We start from the raw sequence: 26,405 nt of genomic DNA on the forward strand, positions 1-26,405 counted from the left end.
TGTTAATTGGTCATAATCAACGGTTTTACCATATTTACTTCTGATAAGATTTCTATATTCTTACATGTAGTGATGCAAAATGCACAATCAAATTTATAAAGAGAGACATTTTCTGAATTGATATGAATGAATTTATTAATAAAACAACTCGATATAAAAAAATATTTGACTGTTTATATATATGTATATACAATCAAGATTATATTACATATGCACATTGAATAATGTTTGGCTAAAATGTGAAAAAGACATATTTTCAATATACGATAATTATTTATTCGCAGATAATATTATGAATAAAAAAACGTAAATTTACATTAAAGTCAAATTTAATGATAAAAGGTGAATAAAGTTGATAAAAAAAGTATATAAAAATTGTCAATTTAAATTATTATTTTTGTTCTTATTTCTTAATATGTTATGCGTCCATGCATATAATTCATTAGAAAGATTATTTATCAAAAATATAGATAAATTTACAATATGATTTACTTAAGATGAATTTCTTTATAAAATGAAATCTAATTATGATATTTGATACATAAATTCAGAAATGATTCGTAATCTGAAATATTAAAATATGCATTATATATGAAACAAAGGAAAAAAAAGAAAAAATACAAAGATATCAAAAAAATATGGATGATGCTAGCGACGGAAATAGCGAATATTGCAATCAAATGAATAATAGTTTTTTGAAAAATGAGTCTCTTTCTCACAATTCAATGGAGTCAACAAAAAATCAAGGGATTCAACGCTCAACAATCATACAATCGCCAAAGAAGGCTTCATTAGATGATATATTAAAAAGAATTCAACCTTCGTTATCCGAGAGGGAACGGATTATTAATCAACGTCAACGTCATATCTTTGAGGAAAAGTCAAAAATTAACATTACCAAACGTAAGTGTGTGTCTATATCTAATCCCTTTTTATTCTTTGAACCATATTTTGAGAATTTATTTTATACAACATTATTCTTCAGTCCAAAAATAGATGTTTTAAAAATACATTATGTACATATAAATATATTTATACGTATCGTATAAATCTTTTTAAAGCAAATATATTTTTAAAATAATATAATATTATTTAACATTGTTTATTCGTTAATGAAACTGCTTATTAAAATACAAATTTTATATGTTTAAATATATAAAAATTATATGACTAATAAAATATATTAATAGAATTATGCATTATTTTTTAATTATTGTTTTATAAGAATCTCATATATGCAAGAAAGAAAAAGAGATAAAACACAAAGATAAATAAATTGTCATTTGTATAAAAATATGCACAGAAGAAATGGATACTTACATGGATAATTTTCTTATAAAATTACTTGATGAGAAAATAATTAATTAACAATAATCATTTTATTATCTTGCGATTTACAACATTATTATATATGAAATATATTAAACACGAGAGACGAATACCATGTTGTGCCAAAGAACATATTCTCACAAATAGGTATGAAAAAATTAAAAGTATATGTGATAAAAAATAATTATACATAGATTTTATAATAAATATTTAGCTAAAAATAAGATATAATAAATTAATTTACAATTAATTTTTTTAGAAATGATGCTGATTAAAAGGAAGCGCAACAAAAAATATTGTATATACATATTAATAAAAAAAATACTAATATTAATAAAACATATTAATAAAAATATTAATAAAATATATTAATAAAATTAGTAAAACCAATGTGAATAATTGATAATTAAATAGAACTGACTAAGAATGATTGAAGACTAAAGAAACTGATTTTACACGAGTACAAACAAATATAAAATTTCTTACAAATCATTGCAATACGAACTTATAATATACGCAAATATATATATATATATATATATATATATATATATATATAATGACAAATGGATATTGATAAATTTCATGTTTATCTTATTTTTTAAACACTTTCAAATCTATTTTAACTAATTATAAAATACAATTATAAAATACAATATAATACAAGGAAGAATCTATCTTATAGATTCTTAATTTATAATACTAATCATTTTTTTTAAAGCTTTTTTATAATTTGAATTTTTTTCATCTAATAATAATTAATAATATCTTATTTAATAATAAAAAATACGATGAATAATGCGGACTGCATGATACAAGTCACGTACTAGAGTTCAAGATGTTTTAAAACTTGATATAAAACTATATAACATTCGATATATAGTTTCGTATGATAGAGAGGTCAATACAATGTTATCAAGTAGTCTTTTGAATCGATTAAAAACTAATATCTGATGAAAACAGTGACAACTCAATGACATTTCAAAGAAGATGTATATTTTACTAGTCTTCAATAAAAACACTCATTTTGTTTTTCCGTTTTATGTTTTATTAATTATGGTAACATAATTTCATTGAAAAATAAGCTACACTAGCACCGTTACGTTTCTAAGTGAGATTGTATTATTTTTATTATTTTTATTGCTATAACCTCTCTGAAGCCACTATTAATATATTGATTTCATATAAGAGAGAGTACAACTTTTTATCTTTAATTTTTCAGAGCTGCTCATTTTGTATGCATGCTATGTTAAGTGCATCGACGTCATTAGTTTGTTTGTATATTGCATACAATATGATTTCGAAGAGAAGAAAGAGAAAAAGAGATATGTAGTTTGACATAAAATTATGTTTTTACATTTCTATCTTTGATATTAAATCTTGCTTATATCGTTAATAATGTTACGGCAATAAAAAGTAATCAATATAAAAAAATACAATATATTAATATTTTAGTAATTTATTAAATACAATTATTTATTTATATTTTTTTAAATAAATTAGTAATATTAATTATATGAAAATTTTGTTATAACTTTTATAAATGTACAAAAAAATATAAATAATTTATAAAAAAATGTATGTTAGAAAGATTAAGACGTTTTTCAAATTTTATTGATAAAAAAATTTTATAAAATATGAAATTTTTACTGTTTATCTACTGTCCTTATCCTTTACATTTTTATATACAAAATAAATAATTGAAAAAAATAAATCGACAAATATCGTATTATGTATAGATATTGTAGAAAATAAAGATAACCTATTTAAGTTGACAAATCTTAACTTGGTTTTTAAATTGAATAAAAAGTATTTAAAAAATATAGCGTTTCGCATTTTGGTCGTTATCTAGTAATGAAGATTGCCTGAGTGTTGTTATCGCCTCAAGATTTTATAAAAAACGATCGAGGGGCAGCGGCTACATTCAGTGAATAAACAGACGTCGACAGAGAAGTCGAGAATCTGCACTATTGTATCTATTTTGACTGATTCACAACTTCGAATTCGCGATATTCGATCGTGTGTAACATAGTGTATCCGCGCAACTATTAAAAAATGTTGAATTATATTAGAATAGCAATCCGTAAGTAACACCGTAAAAATGATAAAAACTATAGTTTTTTATATCAAATAACTATTTTATTTAATGTTTATTTAATGTCATAGCGCATATGAACATAATTCATGCAAATTAACATTTAAGGCTTTATTCCTCTAAAATTTATTAATTAAAATCTCAATTTTTTTGTATCCATTTCGGAAAATGGAACTTAAAATAAGAATTCTATTTAAGAGAGGATAAACTATATACAGGGTCTACCAAAAGTGTGGAAACCCCTAAATATCTCGGAAAATATACGTTTTACAGAAAAGTGTTTCCAACAAAAGTTGTAGGGTTTAAGAAGATCTATATACTGATTCTATCAGTTTGACCTTGGATGGCGTCGTCAAGGTCAGGTCAAGGTCACATTGACTTTTTTAAATGACACCCCCTACATTTGATTGCATATTCTTATAGCTTAATTCAAGAGCTTTCCAAAACACTATAATAATGTTCATTTTTATTAAGTACTTTGCGAGTTATGAGGGTTGAAATAATTTCTTAATTTTACATAAACCATAAAATATCTAGTAAACCATTCATTTTTCGATTATCTTACCTTCATACTTTTATGTACAAAATAATGAAAGGAATCAATTGGTGTAAAGAAAACATACAGTTGTTTTTAAGAAAAAATATGGAATTGTTAATTGCAAATTACATATTTTTTCTTAGAAACAACTATGTGTTTTCTTTACACCAATTGATTCCTCTCATTAATTTGTACATAAAAGTATGAAGGTAAGATAATCGAAAAATGAATGGTTTACTAGATATTTTATGGTTTATGTAAAATTAAGAAATTATTTCAACCCTCATAACTCGCAAAGTACTTAATAAAAATGAACATTATTATAGTGTTTTGGAAAGCTCTTGAATTAAGCTATAAGAATATGCAATCAAATGTAGGGGGTGTCATTTAAAAAAGTCAATGTGACCTTGACCTGACCTTGACGACGCCATCCAAGGTCAAACTGATAGAATCAGTATATAGATCTTCTTAAACCCTACAACTTTTGTTGGAAACACTTTTCTGTAAAACGTATATTTTCCGAGATATTTAGGGGTTTCCACACTTTTGGTAGACCCTGTATATGTATATATGTATGTATAAGTAATTTATTCTTAAGTAAAATAGAATCTATATATAACACACACATATTACACACATATTAATAAATGTACATACACGATCTCTATTTCTTTTATATATATTTAAATTTATACAATTATTAGAGAGGTTCAATGAGATATATGCATAAGTATTCTATATGCTCTTAGATAGTGTAATATCTAAATATTTTTTCAAACATTTTTCAAACATCAAATTTTTGCTAGTTTTAAAATAAAAATGCCTAAAGAAGATAAATAATAAATTCAAAATCTTTTTTCAGATATAATAGCTATGGAGATTAGAAATATCACAGGATCATTGAAACAATGGTGTGTAAAAAGAGGCTGGAGTACAAAGAAAGAACTTCAGGAAATACATATAGCGTGCTCGACAAATCTGCAACCAGATTTGTCGTTGACGCGATCAAAGAGTAATTTTATTATGGATAATATCAATATTTGTAAGAGATGTCATGAATTTCATAGCCTTAATTCAATTATTTAAAAGTACAATTTATTTAAAAGCATTATTGACGTGCTCGCTCTTGTTCCATTAATTTAGGTATGTAATTTATCATTATTATTTCTTGTTTGAATTATCTGTTATGACCAGAATACTTGTCAAGAAACATTCCTCGAAGATTATTTTTATTTCTTGCGATTATGCTAATCAAACATATGTATCTTCATATAAACGGGCTATATCTGTTATTGCATATAACTTTTCATATTATTTTGATTTTATAGCGTTATTAACTTTTTACGCAGTAAGTAAAAGTTTTTCTAACATATCATAATTAGAACATTTTATATATGATAAAATGTTCTTTTATAGAAATAATTGTCCGAATTTAAAAGGACAATTTATTATTTAATATTTCTTTCTTAAAATTAAAATAAGAAACTTGAAATAAGATTATTCTTCAAAAATCTGATATTAAAATTAATTTCTTATCATATACATTTATGAGTATTTATTTTCATGAAACTATAACTATATTTATCAGGATTTAATTTCCAATTGATATATATATATATATATATATATATATATATATATATATATTGTTACTCAACTTATAAATGTATGAATCATATTTTTATCGAGCGGAATAAAAATAAATTCTGCATAACTTTAAACTATTAAATAATGCGCATATTATACATAATTACAATGTATTTGATAAAACGATAGTACTTTGCTCATTTACAGAAAAAGCAAATTATATACGGAAAATTACATATGCATTACATAGTAATTGTGTTTTTCTGACGTTTTAAAATAAATATTCCAATCAAATATATCAGACTATACGAAGCAAAGATAAAAAATGGAGAATTACGTATACTCGGAACATTAGAAATAACAGATTCACCAGTTATTATATAGAATTTTTTGTCATTTATTAATATCGGAAATTTTATAAAACAGATCCTTTTTTTACATCATGTGCGTCAATGGCGAATATTATGCGCAGTTTGAAGTACATGGTAGTAAAAGGTATTTTTATAATACGCGAATTATACGCACGAACACCCATAACAAGTTGTAAATACATTTTCTTTGCATTCGCATCAAAATTTAATAATTCCTTAAGTAGTCCGAATTATGTAACAATTGATGTAACAATTGATTGTTTAAAATTACGTATGGAATGTCCTATCATTATGAGATCAACTTATAGTAAATTCTTAAATCAATTTTCCGTTATTTGAGTTTTAATGATGATTCTAAATTCCTTTCTGCATATTTATTTTTTGTTTTTCTCTTTATGATAATATGTAAAAAGAAGAGATATACAATATTAACAAATAAATTTACAAATTACTACTATAATTAACTACTATATATTTATATGAAATAACGGCCCACCATTTATTCTAAAAAAATAAATTCATATAATTTTTCATGTTACTTCCGATTTCGAGGTGAACTTGAAATTTAAAATTCATTAATCAAGACACGTTATGAGTATAATTCAAAGCAAATTGCGTAAAAAGCATAAATTAGACAAAAAATTCCCAACGAGAAATACTTGATTTCGAAAAAATTCATTTTCTTAATAAGATTTAAAAAAATATCATTATACACTTATTATTCAATTTAATCGCAATAAATTTAAAAGCTTGCGTGTTACATATAAACAAACAAAATATATTTCTGATATATTTAGCAAAAATATGAAAAAGTATAGCAATTTATGCTGTGTTGAAAAATTTTTTTATAATAATTTTATGATCAAATTTGTAATAGGTGCAACGAATTTAAAAATATTTTATATTTTGTTATGCATTATTGCAATGAAAAAAAATACTTTTAAATATACATATACAATAATTACAAATTACGATATATTATGAGAAATTATGCATATATATATTTTATATATATATATATATACATATATATATATATATATACATATATATATATATATATATATATATATATAAGATACATAATCTTATTATGTATCTCTTTTCATTCTTTTCATTTAATACTACTTGACCTTTACTAAATTTCTATGTATATATATATATACATATATATAGAGCGGACGCTTTCGGATCGGACAATATGCATGATATTGCCTTTGATAAGCAAAAAAAGAGCAGCAAATCGAAAGAAAGAGAGAATAATGTGTCGTTTATACATGAGAAAAAACAGAATTAATTATGGGAAATAGTTCCACAATAAAAATTTGTTGTTTTTGCTCTACGACCAGTCTCGAATTGCGAAATATTGCTATTAGTATTACTAATTTAATGATAGAGATTTTCTCTCTCTCTCTTTCTTCCCCCCTCTCTCTTTCTCTCCTTCTCTTTGTAGCTTTCTACGCAGATTTAATTTTATGTACATTTTAGAGAGAAACAAAAATATAGAAAAAGTAAATCATATTACAATGTAAATTTTAATTACATCGCAATTTTGATCAGTAAATGTAAATCATGAAAATACTAATTTTGTAATATGCTTAAAAATTTTTACTTTCAAGTGTTTTCACACATTTAATGACATATTTGCAACAATCTTTCATAGAAATTTCTATGTGTAAATACATTCCGGAACTTTCAAATTTTTTTCTATCAAAACCGCAATTAATATGCTAAATCATTGACTGAAAATCATATATAGCTACATTCAAAATGAAAATAAATAGCGGAATAAATCAGGATATAGCAAATAAAACTCTCAAATATACAGATGATCAAAAATTAGTGTAACGATTCATAGTTCGGAAATTATTTTTCTCTTATGTTTTTATATCTGATAAAATTCAATGTTGATACAATTATATTGTTACAAGAGTGTTGCTGAAACGATTATAGAATAATTCAAAGATTGTTAAAGTTTTCCAAGATGAAAATATATTTTTCTACAATTAAAGCTGTTTTCCAGAATACTTCGAAAAATAGATGATACACGATAATTTCTAATTGAAGCGATTATAAATATAAATATTATTTAATTCTTATTGAAAAGCATTTTACTGATCATAAGATATTAGATCGCAAAATCTTACAGAAGATAATTATCATTCTTGTTTTTTACATTTGATGAAGAATATATCATATGCGACATAAAATAAAATAATAGATATTTAAATTAAAAGAATATAATATATATATCAGATCCAGCTAAATTCATAGACATATAAACATAGACTGCTTATGAGGCGGTGTAGCTCTAAGTTGGGGCGTCCTCTTAAGAGAAAAGGATAGCATGAATTTACTTGTGTGTCTGTCTTTTTTTAATGAATGTTCTTGCGTACCAGTATCTATGACTTTAATAACCTGAAATTGCATCATGCATGTGTCAGAGGAAGACAGACATACGAAGTAAATTTATGCTACCCTTTCCTCTCATGAGAACGCTCCTCACTATCTATGTTAATATGCGTCTATGGCTAAATCTTACAGAAAATAATTATCATTCTTGTTTTCTATATGATCAAGAATATATATAATATGCAACACAAAATAAAATTATAGACGAAAAACAGGCGAATGTCACATTAAAAGAACAACAATAAATTTTTTATTCGTGTGACGAAGTTAGATTGATTATAGTACTACATAGTGTTGATGTATAATTCAAATCGAAAAGAATGCCGCAATGATTGTAAAACTTCCGCAAGCTATCGTCTCCGCGTCATACCTGTGCTCATAATTATTCATACACACGTGTGTCTTTTTGGTCAACATCGCAACCATCCGATCAGATTTTTGCATTAATTAAATAAAATAGATGAAGATATTAATCCGTGGGACGGTTTCGTATAATGTTAATGTTAATTTAAAATAACAAAATCAGTATAGTAGAAATTTGGTTAGAGGAAGGGGAGGAGGGAAAGGAATATATCAATATAAAGTTATATATTACCTTGGACAGCACGAAAACTTTTGACATAAAATATTAAGTGAATATTAATCTATGAACTCTCTGCTATCTCTTAACTTTATTTTAATGAAACGCAATATTATCACACACAATTCTCGCGTGCTTTATTTTTCATAAAAATTAGTCATTTTTTGGCTATTATTTTTTTTAAATTTAATTTTAAGTAAATAAATGGCTTGAATCAAATAATTAAAAGAAAAAGACATACTCCATACAACCATTGCTCATTTATATTATTTATGTTAATATTTCGCGAAGAATAAGAAAAATAAAAAGAAATAAATAAGTATAAAGAACAAATTATCACTAAATCATTAACAATAAATAATAGTTCTGAAAGAGTTACTTTTAAATTGCAGCTTTGTAAAAGTGGTAAACAAAAAATAATTAATTTATATCAAAATTTAACTATTATAATTTAACTATTATAACTATTATAATTTAACTATTATAATTTAACTATTATAACTATTATAATATTAATTTCCGACATTTATAATTTTTTTTATTGTATTGCTATTATTGCTCATTTTTGACAAATCTGTTGCAACAAAATAAACAAAGCATAATTTATATTTTTAAATTTTTTAATTAAACATATATAAACATATTTTAAATTAAAAATAAAGATATTTATTAATATACATATTTTTTTATCAACAACTAATCATTATCATTGTTTTAACAATCTTTTTGTTTTTTCTGTATTATAAAGTGATCTTAGCAAGCTGTTTAATATATATCTGTACACATCAACTAATCTAATATACAATAATATGACGTAACTACGAAATAGCATGATCCTGTCTGCGCGTCCTTTTAAAGTCGTCTTTTAATGTCATGAATGCGAATTAAACACATGCATGCCAATGTGAGCAATAAGAACATATTTTGTAAGCATGTGCACCATCATTTATATGATAGCGACAATTATTAACGACCAAAACATTGGTCGTTAATAATTGTCGCTATCATATAAATGATGGTGCACATGCATAATTAATGTATAACATGATTAACATATGTAGATAATATATATTTTACGCGTGCTTGATAATACCAAATTAGATATATATTGATATTGCAAAAAATTAAAAAGCCATGACATTATTATTTTAAGATTTTTTATTAATTAATCAGTTCTTAATTGACCTTTCTTATCAACTATGACTAACTAGAAAAATGTTCTAGGAAATATGAGTGAATTGACTTTTTTACTTGTTAATCAAATATGCTTAGACTGATCGTGATTTTTCGTAATCATGATCGTAAATCCTAATGAGAAAATAAGAAACATCTGGCTTCGCTATTATAATAAATATTTTTTTGAAGCAAGTTTGCATACTTGCTTTTCTTTATCGGAAGCGACTTTAATCTTTTCTTTTTATTTTTATAATAGCTCATCAATATAATAGCTACGTCAATCACAATAACGTGAAGTCTGAGTTATCAATATAGAATTTTATAAGTTTAACAACGTGAAACAAATGCGCAAAATGAATAGTTAATAATAATCTTTGCACTTTGCGTTTAATTCAAATAAAATAATTTATAATTGTGATCCGAGTGCTGATTAGAATAATGGAAATTGATTTTTATGTATTTATGTTGACTTTTAAGAATTTGAAAAAAAAAAAATAATTCAGTAAAAGTTAATAAGCAACTTATTTAAACTTTTCTAAGAGTTTCAATACAAATTTGTGTCAATTCAAGAAAATATTCTGAATAATAAAAAAATTAATAATAAAAAAAAATAAAACAAAAACAAAATATATAAAACAAATCTAATGAAAATTATATAATATTTCAAATTATATAATTTGTAATTAAATTATATATACATCATATTGTATATATACGTAATATATATATGACTTATAAAGTTAATTTAATTATTTTATTATAATGTTGCAAACAGCTGTTAAAGATAAGATTAATGGAGCAATTTATTATAGATTTGATTACTGGAAACACACTTCTGTAGAAAATATGATTTATACAGAAAATAAAATTTTCATGATTAACACATATATAAATTAATATATATTAATATATATTAATACATAATTTCTAAGTATCTGCATTTTTTTAAAATATCTATGCTTTATAAAATGCGTAACATTTGATATGTTATTATGTTTTATTACAATGCATGATTGTCAGATGTATACTTTGTGTTAAGAAATTTCTTCTTTTCTACGATGAAAAATGAAATTCACTAAAATGCGCGCACATTGTTTTAAATACCAGCACTTTTACTGGAAGACCTTTGGAGTCAATGTCCATCTTGAATGCCACGACTTTGTTTTTTTATTTAAGCAGATCGGTTCCTTTCCACTATCTACATTGAGAGAATGGAAACGACCAGAACGCCTTCGAATCGAATCAACAGGATTATATTACTAATCAATATCGATGTATAAAAATATAACGAGCAAATAATCGGTAAACTACTATCATGATAATTCCGGATTTTTATGCAATGGCCTCGTTTAAGCTTCGATGATCGCGAATATTTTAATATAGGATTAACAGAATGTCGAAAGTCGAAATTACGTGTGTGTGTACTATACAATTAATGATGTTCGTAGTTCGTAACAACATGTATTAAACAATTATCTCCCAAGGAAAAGGATATTGATTAGTAATAGGTGCGATTTTTGTAAAGAGAATAATAATTAATTGAAAAAATGTTAAATATTATTGCGTTAAAAAATATGAAAAGAATCATGTAGAAGAATTGGAAGACATCTCATTATCATTTAAAAAATGATTTCAATATCTTTTTAAACGAATATTCTTCAATTTTAAATATATTCCACTTGAATTTTTAATTTTTTACATAAAAGCTTTGCATATTATATAAAAAACGATATTGCTCTTTTTAATTTAATTTAATCTCATTAATCATTAAAAGTAAGGATGATACTATAAAATATCCTGTACGTTATATAAAATTCTCCAATGTCATTAAGGATTCATCACATTAATTTCATGATTTGATCATCTTGTCTCTGAATATGTTATCACCTATCGATATATGTATATATATATTCCGACAACTTGTATTTTCCTATCTTGTATTTCTCTATTTTTGATCTCTGATCTTAATGCAGTAGGTGCGGCAATTTACATAAAAACGATAAAAAGAAATACATCCGTTCAAGGTACTGGAAAGTCAGCAGCCATAAAACCGGAAATATTTGGCATATCGTGAAATAATTTATTTGTATCTCGTAACCTTGAGTGCGGCGCAAGGCCATTGACTACAGGAACCGATAGAGTCCGTTGTACGCAAATACGAGTTCGCAGACACCTACATTTGTAACGATATGGAATTATCAGATGTTTCGAATCGGTCCTTTTAATCGTAACATTTCGTCCAGTTAAATTCCATGAGACATACGAAACTTGTTGAATGCACTGGCCTTGCGATCGCGCGTGCGAAAAATTTATTCGGGAAATACTGCAAATCCTAAATGAAACATGCACATTACACGAGAATAGATTTGTCTGAAATCTTAAGAAAATTGAAATGATAATTACAAAGAGCATAAAATAAAATTCACGAAGAATATCGTAGATAAAATTAAGATAATCATGATTAATTCCTGTTTTTTTATATATAATAATTATTAAATGAACAAATTGTTCATTCGGATTTATTCATTGTAAAAAATTTAATTTATTAATTATATATATATATATATATATATATATATATATATATAATTTGTAAAAACATTCTGTCATTTTGTAATATGCAAAGTTATATAGATATATTATATTTTTTTGCGTTATTTATCTACATAATTTACATATTAAAAAATGATACAGGATGTTTTAACAAATTATAAAAGAAATTACTGTAACAGTAATATAATTTTTATAAACTGCGTGTTTACCGAACATCAAACATTTAAATACTATGTTAATTAGCAGATTTCCCAGATGATGACTAAACAGGATATTACTTGAGAGAAAAATACTTCAAATTGATTTTGAAAAACGATAATTAATTAACTTTGAAAATTATAGTACAGATGCAATACTGATAGACAGATAGGGATAGGGAGAGAAGAAGGGAGAGAGAGGAAGAGAGAAGGAAAGAGGATCTTGACATGAATCGGTCTGTTTGGGATATCCCGGTTGCAAAGTCACCGAGTCAATGTCGGTGAATGTTACCGGTTTTCCGTTGCGACCGACATTACTAAGTCGCGTAAAAATCATGACACATCATACCTATCATATGCGTTCAATGACGTCGCACTAACTTACGGGAGCAAGAACGATGACTGAACGACAAGGTTGATGTTGCACGCAGTTTGCGGTCGACTTAACTTAGCCGGCAGCGAAACACACGACGTTGGTATTAAAGATTTTTTCAATGCGAGCATAATCAATTTAATTGAAAGAGAGAAAAAAAGATTTTGTACCTTTATTACAATTTTTATTTTCCTTTTTTTTCAAACGACTATGTTTCTCGAGGCTATTTCTTTTTTATAGAGATGCGCTTACGTAGATTTAATATGCACCATGATGCATAGCGACTGCCATACCAAATAATTATCTGAATTATATAGTGCATACTATTAAAAATATGCGATCGCATGTTGTGGAGACTGCAGCGCAAACGCCTAGAATTTTCTTTCAATCTCAATCACGTACGTTGCCTTTATCAGCAAAAATATTACATTAGACTATATCGGCAGATTTAGAGAAACATACTAACGTACACTGATCATTCTCTCTCCCCCCTCTCTTTCTCTATTATGCACATAACAAATAACAAACATCTCATAAACTCGTTTTTAATAGCTATTTAATCCTTGTCAATTATGTCCCATATACATATAACTACAGGAAAAATAAGGAAATCTAGTAAAGTAGGTAAAAATCAATTTATCTCTTCCCACTCTATATATTTATGCGTTTACTCTCTTTATAATATTATCTACAAATTATATTTTATAAGAAATAATGCAAAATCATCTAAGTTTATATACATGATATAATAACTCTCAAATGTATGCAATTGTATAGCATGTTATATTATTTTATGGAATATAATATGTTATTAATGATATAATCGGATAAACGTAAATATATATATATATATATATATATATATATATATATATAAATCATACATTATTAAATCAAATACACACACACAATTCCTCATTTCAATATTCAATATTCATAATATCTTTGATTCGCCAGGAAGTAGTTACACTTGCACGCGCAATCGCCGTGCAATACTCTCTCTATAAATTTTCAAGATTACCCCTCAGCCTTGGCTTGTTGTAATAGTTTAACGTTTCTTTATTTCTTCTATATTTGATATATTCAATATATTTTCTTTATGAATGTTGTTTACCGTTTACAAAAATAGCACATTATGCATATAAATTCAAATGTCTTATACAACACTGATCCTATCAGGACACGAAACAAGATCGTTTCTAGTAGTCGCTTATTCGAGAAGCATTTTGCATTGTAAAAACCATTCGGTATTTCGCCCTGAAACATAACCGTTTATTAAATGCTATACAAAAGGCCTTGAAGATTCGCCTTCCTCCGATCGAAGAAGCTGAAAGATCCCCCGTGTACCACGATGAACAGGTATCGAGGGAACTCTCGTCTCCCTCGCGGTGGGACAGCAACTTCGTGACCCGATTGGCCAGTGTTCCACGTGCTTACCAGGGCTTGCCGCGACGATCGGCGACGAGCAGTATGCGGTCTTCTATGGTGGGAGCAACATATTTTTCAAATTCATACCGATACAAGATTCCGCCACTCTTGCATAAAGGTGTATGCTGCACGCATCCTGCAGGGGGAACGAGGTGATACATAACAGGTGAAGATAAACAACAGTCAGACGATTCTGGTGGAGTGGGACTTCAGCTTCTCGACCGGCAAGCTTCGGAGATGAATTCATCGAGATAGTCGCGGAATTATTTCGAAAACGTACAATTATCGCGCCTTCTTCGGAGATTTATCGGTGACAATAAGAAAGTCAGAAAGAGAAGAATTTCGACATCTGCAAGGTCACCCACGAGGATTGACGAATCGATCAATCAGAAACTCTGGGTTGAAACAGAAGAAAGTGAAAGGTCTGTGTTGAAATTTAAATCGGAAGTACGGAGGTGTCGAAATCGTGTATAATTGACGGGAGTCGTTCGTCAAGAATTACATAGCATTACGAATCGCAACGTGCTAACCAATTAATTCCATAAGCCGTCATCGAGCTAGAAGCGGATATTTGCCTTCATTGTCAGTCGCGACACGCAGCGACTGTTGAATCGCTGACGATAAATCGTCTACCCTCGTGATATCACTTATTCCACAACGATACAGAAAACTGAACTATATCAAAAATGAAGGATCTCATGTTAATTTGGAATATTTTGTCGCGTTGTCGGAATTATTCGTCGGATGATGCCAATTTTGATTCCGATAAATCGGGCGAGCAAGATGAGATGAGAAGGGTGTCAGTTTCGAACAACATTCGAAGGAAATCTTCGGTGATTGTGAACAGATTCTTTAACACTACTCTACCAGTGCATTCTGATCGCAGAGGAAGATGGCCAAAAAGTAAGTAGCAGGAAGTTTTGTTTCAGGGTCGAATATAGAGACTGCTTTATTTCTCGATCAGAGACAAATCAGAATGACACATTCGTAAATTTGAGGCTACGTATGCCATATAAACGTGCATAAAGGAGAGATCTTCGAATAAATGAGACCGGATTAAATGAGGATGACCTTCACTATGTTGTAATTTCCATAAACAGAGACTCGTTTTTAATTTGTGTTAACCGTTTTAATTTGAAAAAAAATATTTTACGAAATTTATAATAGTAGATCCATTTTTCATGGCTTATGCATTGTTTACACACTGTTTCAATTTTGCTCTGAATTATTTGTAATTAGAAATATTAAAAAAGATATATATATATATATATATATATATATATATATATATATATACATAATTATTTTGTGCAATATTTTAAACAGAAACATAAATGTTTGGATACATAATAAATTATAAAAAAATTATAAAAAATCGACCACTCTATTTTTTATCTTAACGATTTAGAATAAACTAATTATCGAAATTATTGTACACACATAAAATAGAATAAAGAGAAAAGATTCTGCAAAATCACAGAAGCAAAGGAAAAACGGTGTAATTTAAGAATAATTATAAATACATAATGTGTGTGTATGATTTGTCGTAAACAAGTATTGACAGCATTGAAAAATGCAAATACATGCTACACATATTTCGGTCTACTTCAATGTTTTAAAAAAATTAATATGTAATTTTTTCTGCGCCTCAAAGTGTATCTCTGATAAGCTTTTCTTTTGCTATTACGATTGCATGTGAATATTAAAGATGTATCCTGAAAAGAAGTCGTTTACGAACGTTTGATTGGTTATTTTATAATTTTGGACTTTCCCACAAATTTATACGTTCAATTTAACGTTTTAAAATTCACAATCTTATAAAATTCACAAATGTGGGATATAATAATGAATAAAAATAAATATCTAAGAAACATAAAATAAATTACCATATAAAACTATAAAAACCAGTTTGCCGTTATTTTAGTCATAATGCAAAAGGTTTTCAATGAATGCGCAAATATATTTTTTGACGCAAATATATACCTTTCAGATATATATCGCGGAAAATTTACATATGATCGTTCATTCTCGAACGTGGTATTTCCCATGTAAGAAGAAGTATATAAGAATTGATCACCCAGATGTGCATATAATTAACGGTGAGCAAACCGGTTCTAAACATATGATAAAGTTCACAAGAACAAACAAAAGCGAATACTAGACCGAAAACGCAAATGCAAAATGCAATTTATTCTGATTAAGTCGCTCCGCTTAGCTGAACACAAAATATTGACTTTCGCGAGATTGCAACATTGAAAATCTCCCGAGAAGAATTTTCACGCAGATACCCATATGTACCCGTGCAATCTATTAAATTACAAGTGAGCACTCATACTATCGATTAAATGCGCGGTATATGTAATTTATATACTGTGAATATAACAACTCTTCAAAAAAAAATAAAGAAAATGAGTAGATAGATCATTGAATGCGTTTATGTTTCATACATATCGAAAGAGATAGAAAAACGTTTTGCATGTAATATTTCTTGTATCACAAAATTTACAATGACTGATAGGATATTTGAATTTTAATTTGATTTGTTTCTCAGTTATATCGAATATTTCACGCAGTATGTATAATTTATATTCATTCATTATTTAGTAGAAAGTACTTTAGTTTCTTTTGCGTGTGCAACTATAAATCTACCGAATAAATTTCCGAAGCTATTAGCAAATTTATGAAATATGAAAAACGCATATAAAATCACATATTTTATATATAAGGTGCATGTAAAATCAGATAAAATTATTTTTAGAGAAATATATACAATTAACAGAAATTATCAAAATAATCATAATTTCTAGCATAGATATTGTTAGACAATTATGTGTAGTTGTCTGTAGTATGAGCAAATCATCGAACGTATCATCATATGCATAACAAACCTATTTCTCAAAGATTCATATATGATGCGAATAGCAAATGCAATTAAGATCAATTAGCAAGTCAATACACTGCAGTTATAAAAAGATAAGTAATATCAATCAACATTTATAGTTTGTTGCTCATTAAAATTTGCTTCCTATTTTTTCTTTCTTTCAATTAATGTTTTTGTGTCATTCTGTTATTTTGCATAAACATATTAATTATTGATAATCCGATAAATCCGGATCTCGTTTTTTCGTGTAAACTTATTTTAGAAAATTCTTTATACCTATTTTACATTTGCAATTATTTTCTTTATTAAAGAATGCAACGAAAATGCATAATTAGACAGTAGTATCTATGCTAGAAAATTATGATTGTTTTGATGATTACTGTGCGATTCTGCGTTGACTGCAATTCCTGTAAATTGCTAAAAATAATTTTATCCGATGTTTATTACGCTATAATATTATATGCATTTTTATATACTTATATACGATTTTATATGCATTTTTCGTATTTCGTAAATATGCTAATGGCTTTAGAAATTTCACTGCTAAGTAGATTTGTAGTTATATACACAGAAGAAAATACTTTTTACTACCGTTTAACGCTTGATGTAGTTAAAAGATAAAAATTAAAATTTTTCTACAATTATATACAGTTATACAATTATATATGTTATACAATTATAAAGAAAAATTTTTCGGATCATTGTGTGAAGTAACCAAAAAGAATAAAAATTTTATGACCAATTTTATTCTATTTTGTTTTGATGCCGATAATTATATTGATATCGTTGAGCGATACGTGCTAAAATGCTTAATTCGTGCGAAAACAATCGCTGTACAATTCGATCCGAGACACCATCGTGCTTTTCGACACGTTTTTAATTATCTAATTATGCAATTGTTTATTTTATAAAATAATTTACAATTGACAAATGTATTTAATTATATTGATCGCAACAAAGAAATGTGAATAGTCTGTTGTATATAAATTCTGACTTGATGAGCTATTCGATAACAAGTCACGTTCCACATTTGGTTACTCGTCTGGACACACGCATCGTCTCAAATTCTTATAAACAATTCTACGCTTATAAAGCAAAGAACTGTAAGCTTATTAAAAAAACAACAAAGAGCAAAATCACAGATTTACATTTTTGAGATAAAATAAATAAATAAATAAATACATTTTCAGAAAATATTTTTCTAATTACAACGATGAAAATATCTGAAAATGAATAATCGTTTTATATTATTTTTTTTCATTTCTTAGATATTTTATAAAATATCTCATTGAAACACATCATAACACGCTATAATAATATAATTTATCATTGATACTCATTTAATAATATATAATTCAGATCATAATATCGTCTACTAATATTGTTCAAAAACATTTTGAGGCGTGCATAAATTTATTAAGTTGTTAAATAGCATCCTATGCACACATATTTAGTTATATTTGCATATTTGCAAGCGCATAGCAACATAAAAATAGCAACATAAAATCCAGCTACTTATTTCATGATAGAGCTTATATATATATACATAAATTCCGGTTTCATCAAACCTGTTTCAGTTCTAGCCAAGCTATTTCGCAAAAATAATTATAACGGTTAATTATTGCACAGAATTTTACATGGATAGTAACATTTATACATATCTAAATTCATGATTCGAAATCTCTCCGGCTTTAAATTCCAAAAATGTCTAATCAATGAATTTCTATATATGTCAAAGTATTAATGCCTATGCTCTACACAGAACTCTAAAAACATTATCTAAATAACACTTCTCTAAATGACAAATTTATATATTATTAATATATATTATATATATATATATATATATATATATATATAATTATTATATTTTTGGTATACTCTTGTTTTATTTATTTACAATACTTATTAAATAACCTCTTAAATTATTATACTTTTATACTCTATGATTTATATGATTCTTACTTCTTAAATCTTTAATGTAGCTATAAAATACATCGTTATTGCATATATCATCGCATTGTTTGATTGATGAAATTGTTTAAACATGTTACCTTATCGCAATAACACTAATTGCAAACATTATTTCATTGATTTATCGTATTCGCGCAAAACACAACATTTAATCACAATATAAACTAATGACGGGAAGATATAATGTCTAAAAGAAGATGCTTGGCATAAGTGAATTAATCATACTTATTAGCTTCGAGCTCACTTACGGCATGTATCGCCTGAAAGAAAAACCAATTAAATTAACGAACACGTGAATATTTTACTTGTGCATGAAAGTAAAAGTAAAAGCCGGTCAAAAGCATGTTGCTTACGTATGACACACTCCTTTTTATACCCGTTCGAGTGAATAAATGTCGCCGACCAACTTAAAATCTGTGGCTACGTGTAATCGTGTCAGATAAACCGCATCGTAAGCGATACATAATTTAATGATCGGTGGACAATGAAAAAAAGGAAAAAGGAAAACGTATTAAGATAGGTAATGGTAAATGTCGGAATCGTGAACGACCTTACAATTTGACAAATACCATCACCGGCACCCTAGAATTCAAGTCGTCAAAGTAACCGTATAAAATACTTCCGTGCGAGATGAATTTATTTCGCATTGGTGATGCATATTTATCGTCCGAATAAGACGTGAATGTTAAACGGCCTTTATGTGAATAAAATACGTATGATGTGCATTTGAGCAAATGTATTGTTTCGAAACTTGACAGATGCTATGAAAGGATACGAAACGTCGCAAAAATTATTATATAAAGAGAAAAAAAGTACATTTTTGTATTAAATAAAAAGGTAGTTGATCTTAAGAAAAGAAGAAAAAAACGATTTTATATATATATATATATATATATATATATATATATATATATATTAATAAAAAAATCGGTTTTATCTTCTTTTTTTAAGATAGATTACCTTTTTACTTAATACATGTATAAAATACATGTATAAAATTTTTAATCTATAAACACATAGTGTCCTTGAATTTTGAATTAAATTGCATCTCACAAAGAAACCAACATTTCCGTTTAAGAAATTTTCGCACACGACGAACGTGCCATAAATTTCGTATCTTGTTTAACCTATTGACCTTTGTGCAAGTTATATCTCAACGATGTACTGATTTATTACGGTTTGTTAAAAACGAAGTATCTTAAAATAAAACCACCATCCATTGCGTTAGGTTAGATAATTTCGAGGCGTAGATAAATAATTTGCAAAAATAAGCTCACCGAAATAATATATACGCAGCGTATATCCTCTTATCGCATTCAAATCATACGCACGTTGTTCGTAACAGGTAGCTGCCGATCATTATTAACTACGCACGAAGAATATAATGACAGTTATATCTACGAAAGTTTCTTGGTCTATACGATCTGCTTTAACGGAATATACCGTCATGAATGAATCGGATAGTAACCGGATAGTAAACTGTCAAGTTGAGATGTATCTCCTACGGTCTAGTGTACTTTCTCATCCTATACAATACGTTATTTTATCATTGACCTAAAACACATAGGCGTCTATTCAAACTATAGCTCGCACTTATCTCCCTAATTATCATTTTTATAAGTTTACATATATACACAAAGCTTCTATTAGATGAAACGTCGTCCCGGAAACGCAAATAAAAATTCTCTATGGGAATATTGTGGTATGAAATTAATCTCTTTCCAGTGAAAATGTCACTTTAAATATATGTTTGATCTTTCCTTTCATCTGGCATATATAAGTTCCTAATTTTTTACATATAATAATTTTCAAATTAAGACATTCTCGCTCAAAGTATATATTAAGTTTGAAATCGAATAAATCATAACTCAAAAGCATAAAAAGTATTCAAAATTAATTACTTAAATAATATAAAATTTATCAAACTTTTAGCAATTTAAACTTACACAAAAAAGCATAAAAAGAGATTTCAATGATACGTCACTTTACATAAAAGGTATACGATCATGTGAAATTTTTTATGTTGTACGATACATCTATCATTATTAGTTGTCATTATTCTGCATAATTGACAGGAAGTTATTCATTCGATCAAATCCACTGACGTATAATTGCGCTTTAGACACATAGTGGAACATTCCCCAGATCAACGATAACATTGGAAACTTACATCAACAGAAAAAAGTTCAATCAGAAAACCGGTTTGACACAAAGTAAGAAGCTAAAACCAATCAATAAAAATTTCCAGAATGTTCCTCCGTCTCAGAGAATTCTTCCATGAGAATGACTACTTATCGATTATCTCGGATCAATTTAATGACTAGTCCGTTTCATTAAAAAAAAAATTTTACAAATACTTCGCTTCGATATCCGTCGAAAACCGCAAAATAGTCAAAGGTCATTACGATTTAATTAAGCCTTTTGACTTTAATAGAATTATATTGTTTAATTAAAAGAAAAAATTATCCTTTTTACTGCGTTCATAAAATGTTTTCAAAAATAATTAAACAAATATTTTAATATCTTATAATAGTATATTTTGAAATTATAATTTTGAATACTGCAGAAAGATCAAAGAGACTACGAATATTTTTTTTATTTCAGATTTTTTTATCTAAAAGCATAATATTTTGAAGTGAAGTTCCTACATTTTTTCATACATATCATAACGACAAGTCACTATAATTATACTAGCTTCGATCTATTATACAAATGCCAAAAATATGACAACGTTTTAAAATAAAATAAAATATATCATTCTGAAAAAAATCACATCTATAAGAAAGAACACGTGTATATAGGTATAATTGTATATAGAAATATGTGAACTCGTTATTTGCAGTTATTGAGAAATTGGCATTTCAAGAATAGGAAAGAACTTCTTAAACCGATCGTTACAGTTACGCGAACGATGCTTTCGCGCGAGAATTTATTAGCATTATTCGTAAATTTATTAAAATTATGTAATGATCTACGGTGAAAGAATGTTGACAAAAAATTTGACACGCATGCGATGATAAGGATTGCCTTATAAGAAAAAATGCGGAATAAATAGAACGCGGCTGGACCAGTTCGCAAACGTCAGACAGTGTTTTGCCACAAACCACGGTAGATAAAATCAACCGCAGTAAAATTTGACGACAACACTTCGTGGAATTATCAAATCGATTTTCAACGCGTTAGAACACTGTTAGAACATGAGGCAATAGCGAGAGAGAGAAACTCACATCGTTCTATCTGAATTACGTTTAGCTGCAGTGAAAATCTTGATAAAAGCGAACTTTCAGCGAATTTTGCTGCGTTAAATGTCATTAGAGAAAATTAGAATTGATTGAGTAACTGCTATACTTGTTTTAATTAATATACTTGTTTCGACAATGAAATTAATTTATAGTTGTTTCGAAAGAAAGATTATAACATTTATCGAATTTTATTCTATTAATTTTTATACATATTATTAATTATTATATTTTTTTATTAATTATATTAATTATTATACATATTTTATTTTTATTAAATATTTTATTTTGATATGCTTGACATTAAAATTTATAAATTGTAAACGTTATGTCAAAACGAAAAATTGATAATATTTTGTGGCGTTGATTCGAGCATCAGTTATCTATTATATTATATACGGATTATTATTTGTATATGTGTGATTTCTGCTAAGTGTAAAATAATGTATAATATAAGGACATAGTCTAGCTATGCGCTTTCTATTTGATCATGCATTTGCAGTTTCGATTACCGTCAGAAAATTATTACGACATAGTTGCATAGCTGCCAACGATCTTGCAATAGACGAGAGCAAAATGTTCTCTCTACAATCTCGATAACTACGACAACATTACACATGCTCGAACACGTAAACACATCGCTTTAATCGCGATTTGCTAAGTTTAACTTTTGCTCCTTGATCGCGATTTTCAATCACAATATATAGAGATTCAGCCTTCATCCAATTAAGTCTTATATGACTTTTTTCTCTTCTTCTCACGGGAATTTTTTTCGTCTAGTTTTCTCAAATTTTTTACCTATTGAAGAAATTAATTTAAAGAATAAATTTAGTTTAAAAAAAAGTTAAATAAAATCTAATTTAAATATAATTATTTTATAATGTTAAATCATTTTTATATTATTCAAGATTGAGAAGTGTCTCTAAAAATGTATAACATTTACTAATTTCTCATCAAAAAAAAAAAGTTCTCTAGTGTACAACATAAAAATTATGTATGTTACATATTTTTATTTTTATGTTATATTTAAGTATTTGAGTATAAATAATTTGCATTTTTTCTTTATTTTGCAATATTTTAATATCTTCAATCAACAAAAATAAAAAGATCACCAAAAGATGAATTACAAATTGTATAACATAAATGTAAAATATCTATCAGATACATAAATGTAAAATATCAGATGTGTAGCGTGCATTGATTCGACTTTACATAACTGCTTTGAAAATATAAACAGATTTCTTGTTGTATCGTCTATGCAACCGTGTCAAATGAGCAGCGATGTTCGAAGACTGGTTTATGTGAGATAGCGACATACGTGCGCGTGGATGCAACGAGATAATCTTCGACCCTTCGCGTTTTCAACTGGTGTTCTTCACAAGAATGTGCAAACCAATGAAATAAATCTTTCTTCCACATTACATGTCGACATGCCTCCAAAAATGATTTATGAGAGGATTAACTTATTGATTACGATAGCACAATCGCAAAAATTGTAAATTTTGATTTTTTTGCTCTAAAATAACTCATTCTTCAATACATTGTCCTTAAATACATCAATTTTATGCAGCTTATTACTACATTGCTTTTTTACATGTTTATAACTTTAAATTATATTATTAATTTGTTTCGAAAAATAATTAATTTTTATAATCATATATTTTTTTATATTCTGCTTCTTGAAGTTTATGATTATAACATTTGCTTCTTTATATCTTAATTAACGAAAGAATATGGTATTATTTTAGAGAAATAATTTTTTTTTGCGCAATGCACTCAGAGAGTAAAAAAGATTGCTAGCATCATATTTGATTATGGTCAATCATTCTTTCTTATGAAGATGTAAATGTATTCGAATATGCGCGATGACTAGTCCGTATAATTATTTGTAATAACTAATTAATTTGTTCAATGACAGTATGATCAGTTGATGCTCTCTTTGGCAACTTTTTATTTTTATTCTTTTTATTTTTATATAAGAAAGTTTTTTCATCAATCATTATCAATATATTATTGAATTATGAAGATTACCTGTAACATATTATGTTATTGAATTGCAAATATATGATTTATTAATTACGAACTCTTTTATATGGAAATTTAATTACTCACTTTGATTGCTCTTTTCTTGACATTTATTTAATCAAAATATATGAAATTAGAAAAATGATACGATCAAAAATTATATAAAAAATAAAAGCTCTAATATTAACAATGAGTTTTTTTGTTTCTTTTTAAACGAAAATATTTATATATCAATACTTTTTAACGATAGAAAACAAAAGCTTTTTTAAAATTTTGAAGATATAGTGACAAATAAATAAGTAGGGAAATGATACAATCAAAAATTTCAAAAAAATAAGATAAAAATGTTATATATATAATTAAAACGTATATATATATATAATAAAAACGTATTATTTTCCATATAATGTTAAAATCAAGAACATCATGCAAAGGAAGTTTATCCTATCTAAAGAATTGATACCAACTATTATACGTACAACAAATTTGACAATGGCGGCATATTAAAGAACAAATTATTCAAATAAAAGATCAAGATTTACAATTCGCTTCTTTCTCGAAGATATTGGAAGCGTAAAACAAAGTCCTTCGTTTTTAATCTTAAAGAGATTCAAGGTTCTTCCTGTTGCTTCCCTGGACCAGATAAAATATACGATAACATAATAAGATACGCAGATATGCTCGCAATGTGCTTGTCGCAACTACGTAATAAATCCCATTTTTTTCAAGGATTTGCGTGGTACGTTTATCTTGGTACATATAACATACACATAATAATATAATACGCATGCACATATTTTAACAAACATTTATAAATAAGAATTAATAACGTTAATTATCGAAACATATTTATTAAAATATAATACTTTTGCTATTTTTATGAAGATATTAAAAAATATATAAGTAATTAGTAAAAAAATATATTTTTACAGAGACAAATTAATTATAAACTAATTATAAATTAATATAAATACTTTCTAAATAAACTTTTATATAAATAAAAATGTTTACATCAAAAAAGTTATGTAAAGCAAGAAATAACTAATACAAAATATTATAAATTGTTAATTTTCTAATAAGAGAAACGACATAAAATTTATCGTTTTATTGAAACTTGACTTTTATTAGATGAAACAAATAAAATGACAATCATCAATTTTTTATGCTAAATATAAGGTAGATAATCATAAGCAAAAAATTGATCTCACTTTCGTGTTTGGTTGAGTCATCAGATAAATGATCATTCGAGTATCGTTCCTCATTTTTGCGGCAAAAATTACAGAATGGACCGCGCAATACATAAGATCAAGAATTATTACTGTTCACTCGACCGACTGCCGTATATTGTAATTCCAATATCGCAATAACGCTCGTTGCAAAAGTAATGTTGCACTTTAATGATCAAAGAATAGAGTAGCTCTTAAATATAAATTATGAAATTTCGAGTTATGTGTTGCAATCCTTTATCCGCAATCAAAGTCGCTGAGACTAGAGGTCGAGACTCGTAAATTTGTAGATTCAATAAAATAAAAAAGCATAACAAATGAAATAGTTATATTTGTTGTATCTCAATGAATAATTATGAAAGTAGTGAATTATATTTCACATTGGTTCTATTGCTTTAGCTACAGCTATATTACTATATTA

The 26,405-nt window shown here is 26.7% G+C and overlaps 1 protein-coding gene across 2 annotated transcripts in view; it reads left to right on the plus strand.

The window, feature by feature from the left end:
- Positions 1-3,271: 3,271 nt before the first annotated feature.
- Positions 3,272-26,405, plus strand: part of LOC105254118 (scavenger receptor class B member 1) — a 34,802-nt gene continuing 11,668 nt past the window's right edge. Inside the window, exons 1-2 of one of the 2 annotated variants that reach the window (XM_011262617.3) lie at positions 3,272-3,412; positions 4,825-4,974. In XM_011262617.3, the coding sequence (XP_011260919.1) occupies positions 3,385-3,412; positions 4,825-4,974 (178 nt within the window). In that variant the 5' untranslated portion in view covers positions 3,272-3,384. Of the gene's footprint in view, positions 3,413-4,824; positions 4,975-14,648; positions 15,543-26,405 lie in introns of those variants that run through there. The other variant, XM_011262616.3, reaches the window with a different exon arrangement.

This window comes from Camponotus floridanus, unplaced genomic scaffold (assembly GCF_003227725.1).
Source record: "Camponotus floridanus strain SB8 unplaced genomic scaffold, Cflo_v7.5 scaffold40, whole genome shotgun sequence".
Taxonomy (NCBI): domain Eukaryota; kingdom Metazoa; phylum Arthropoda; class Insecta; order Hymenoptera; family Formicidae; genus Camponotus; species Camponotus floridanus.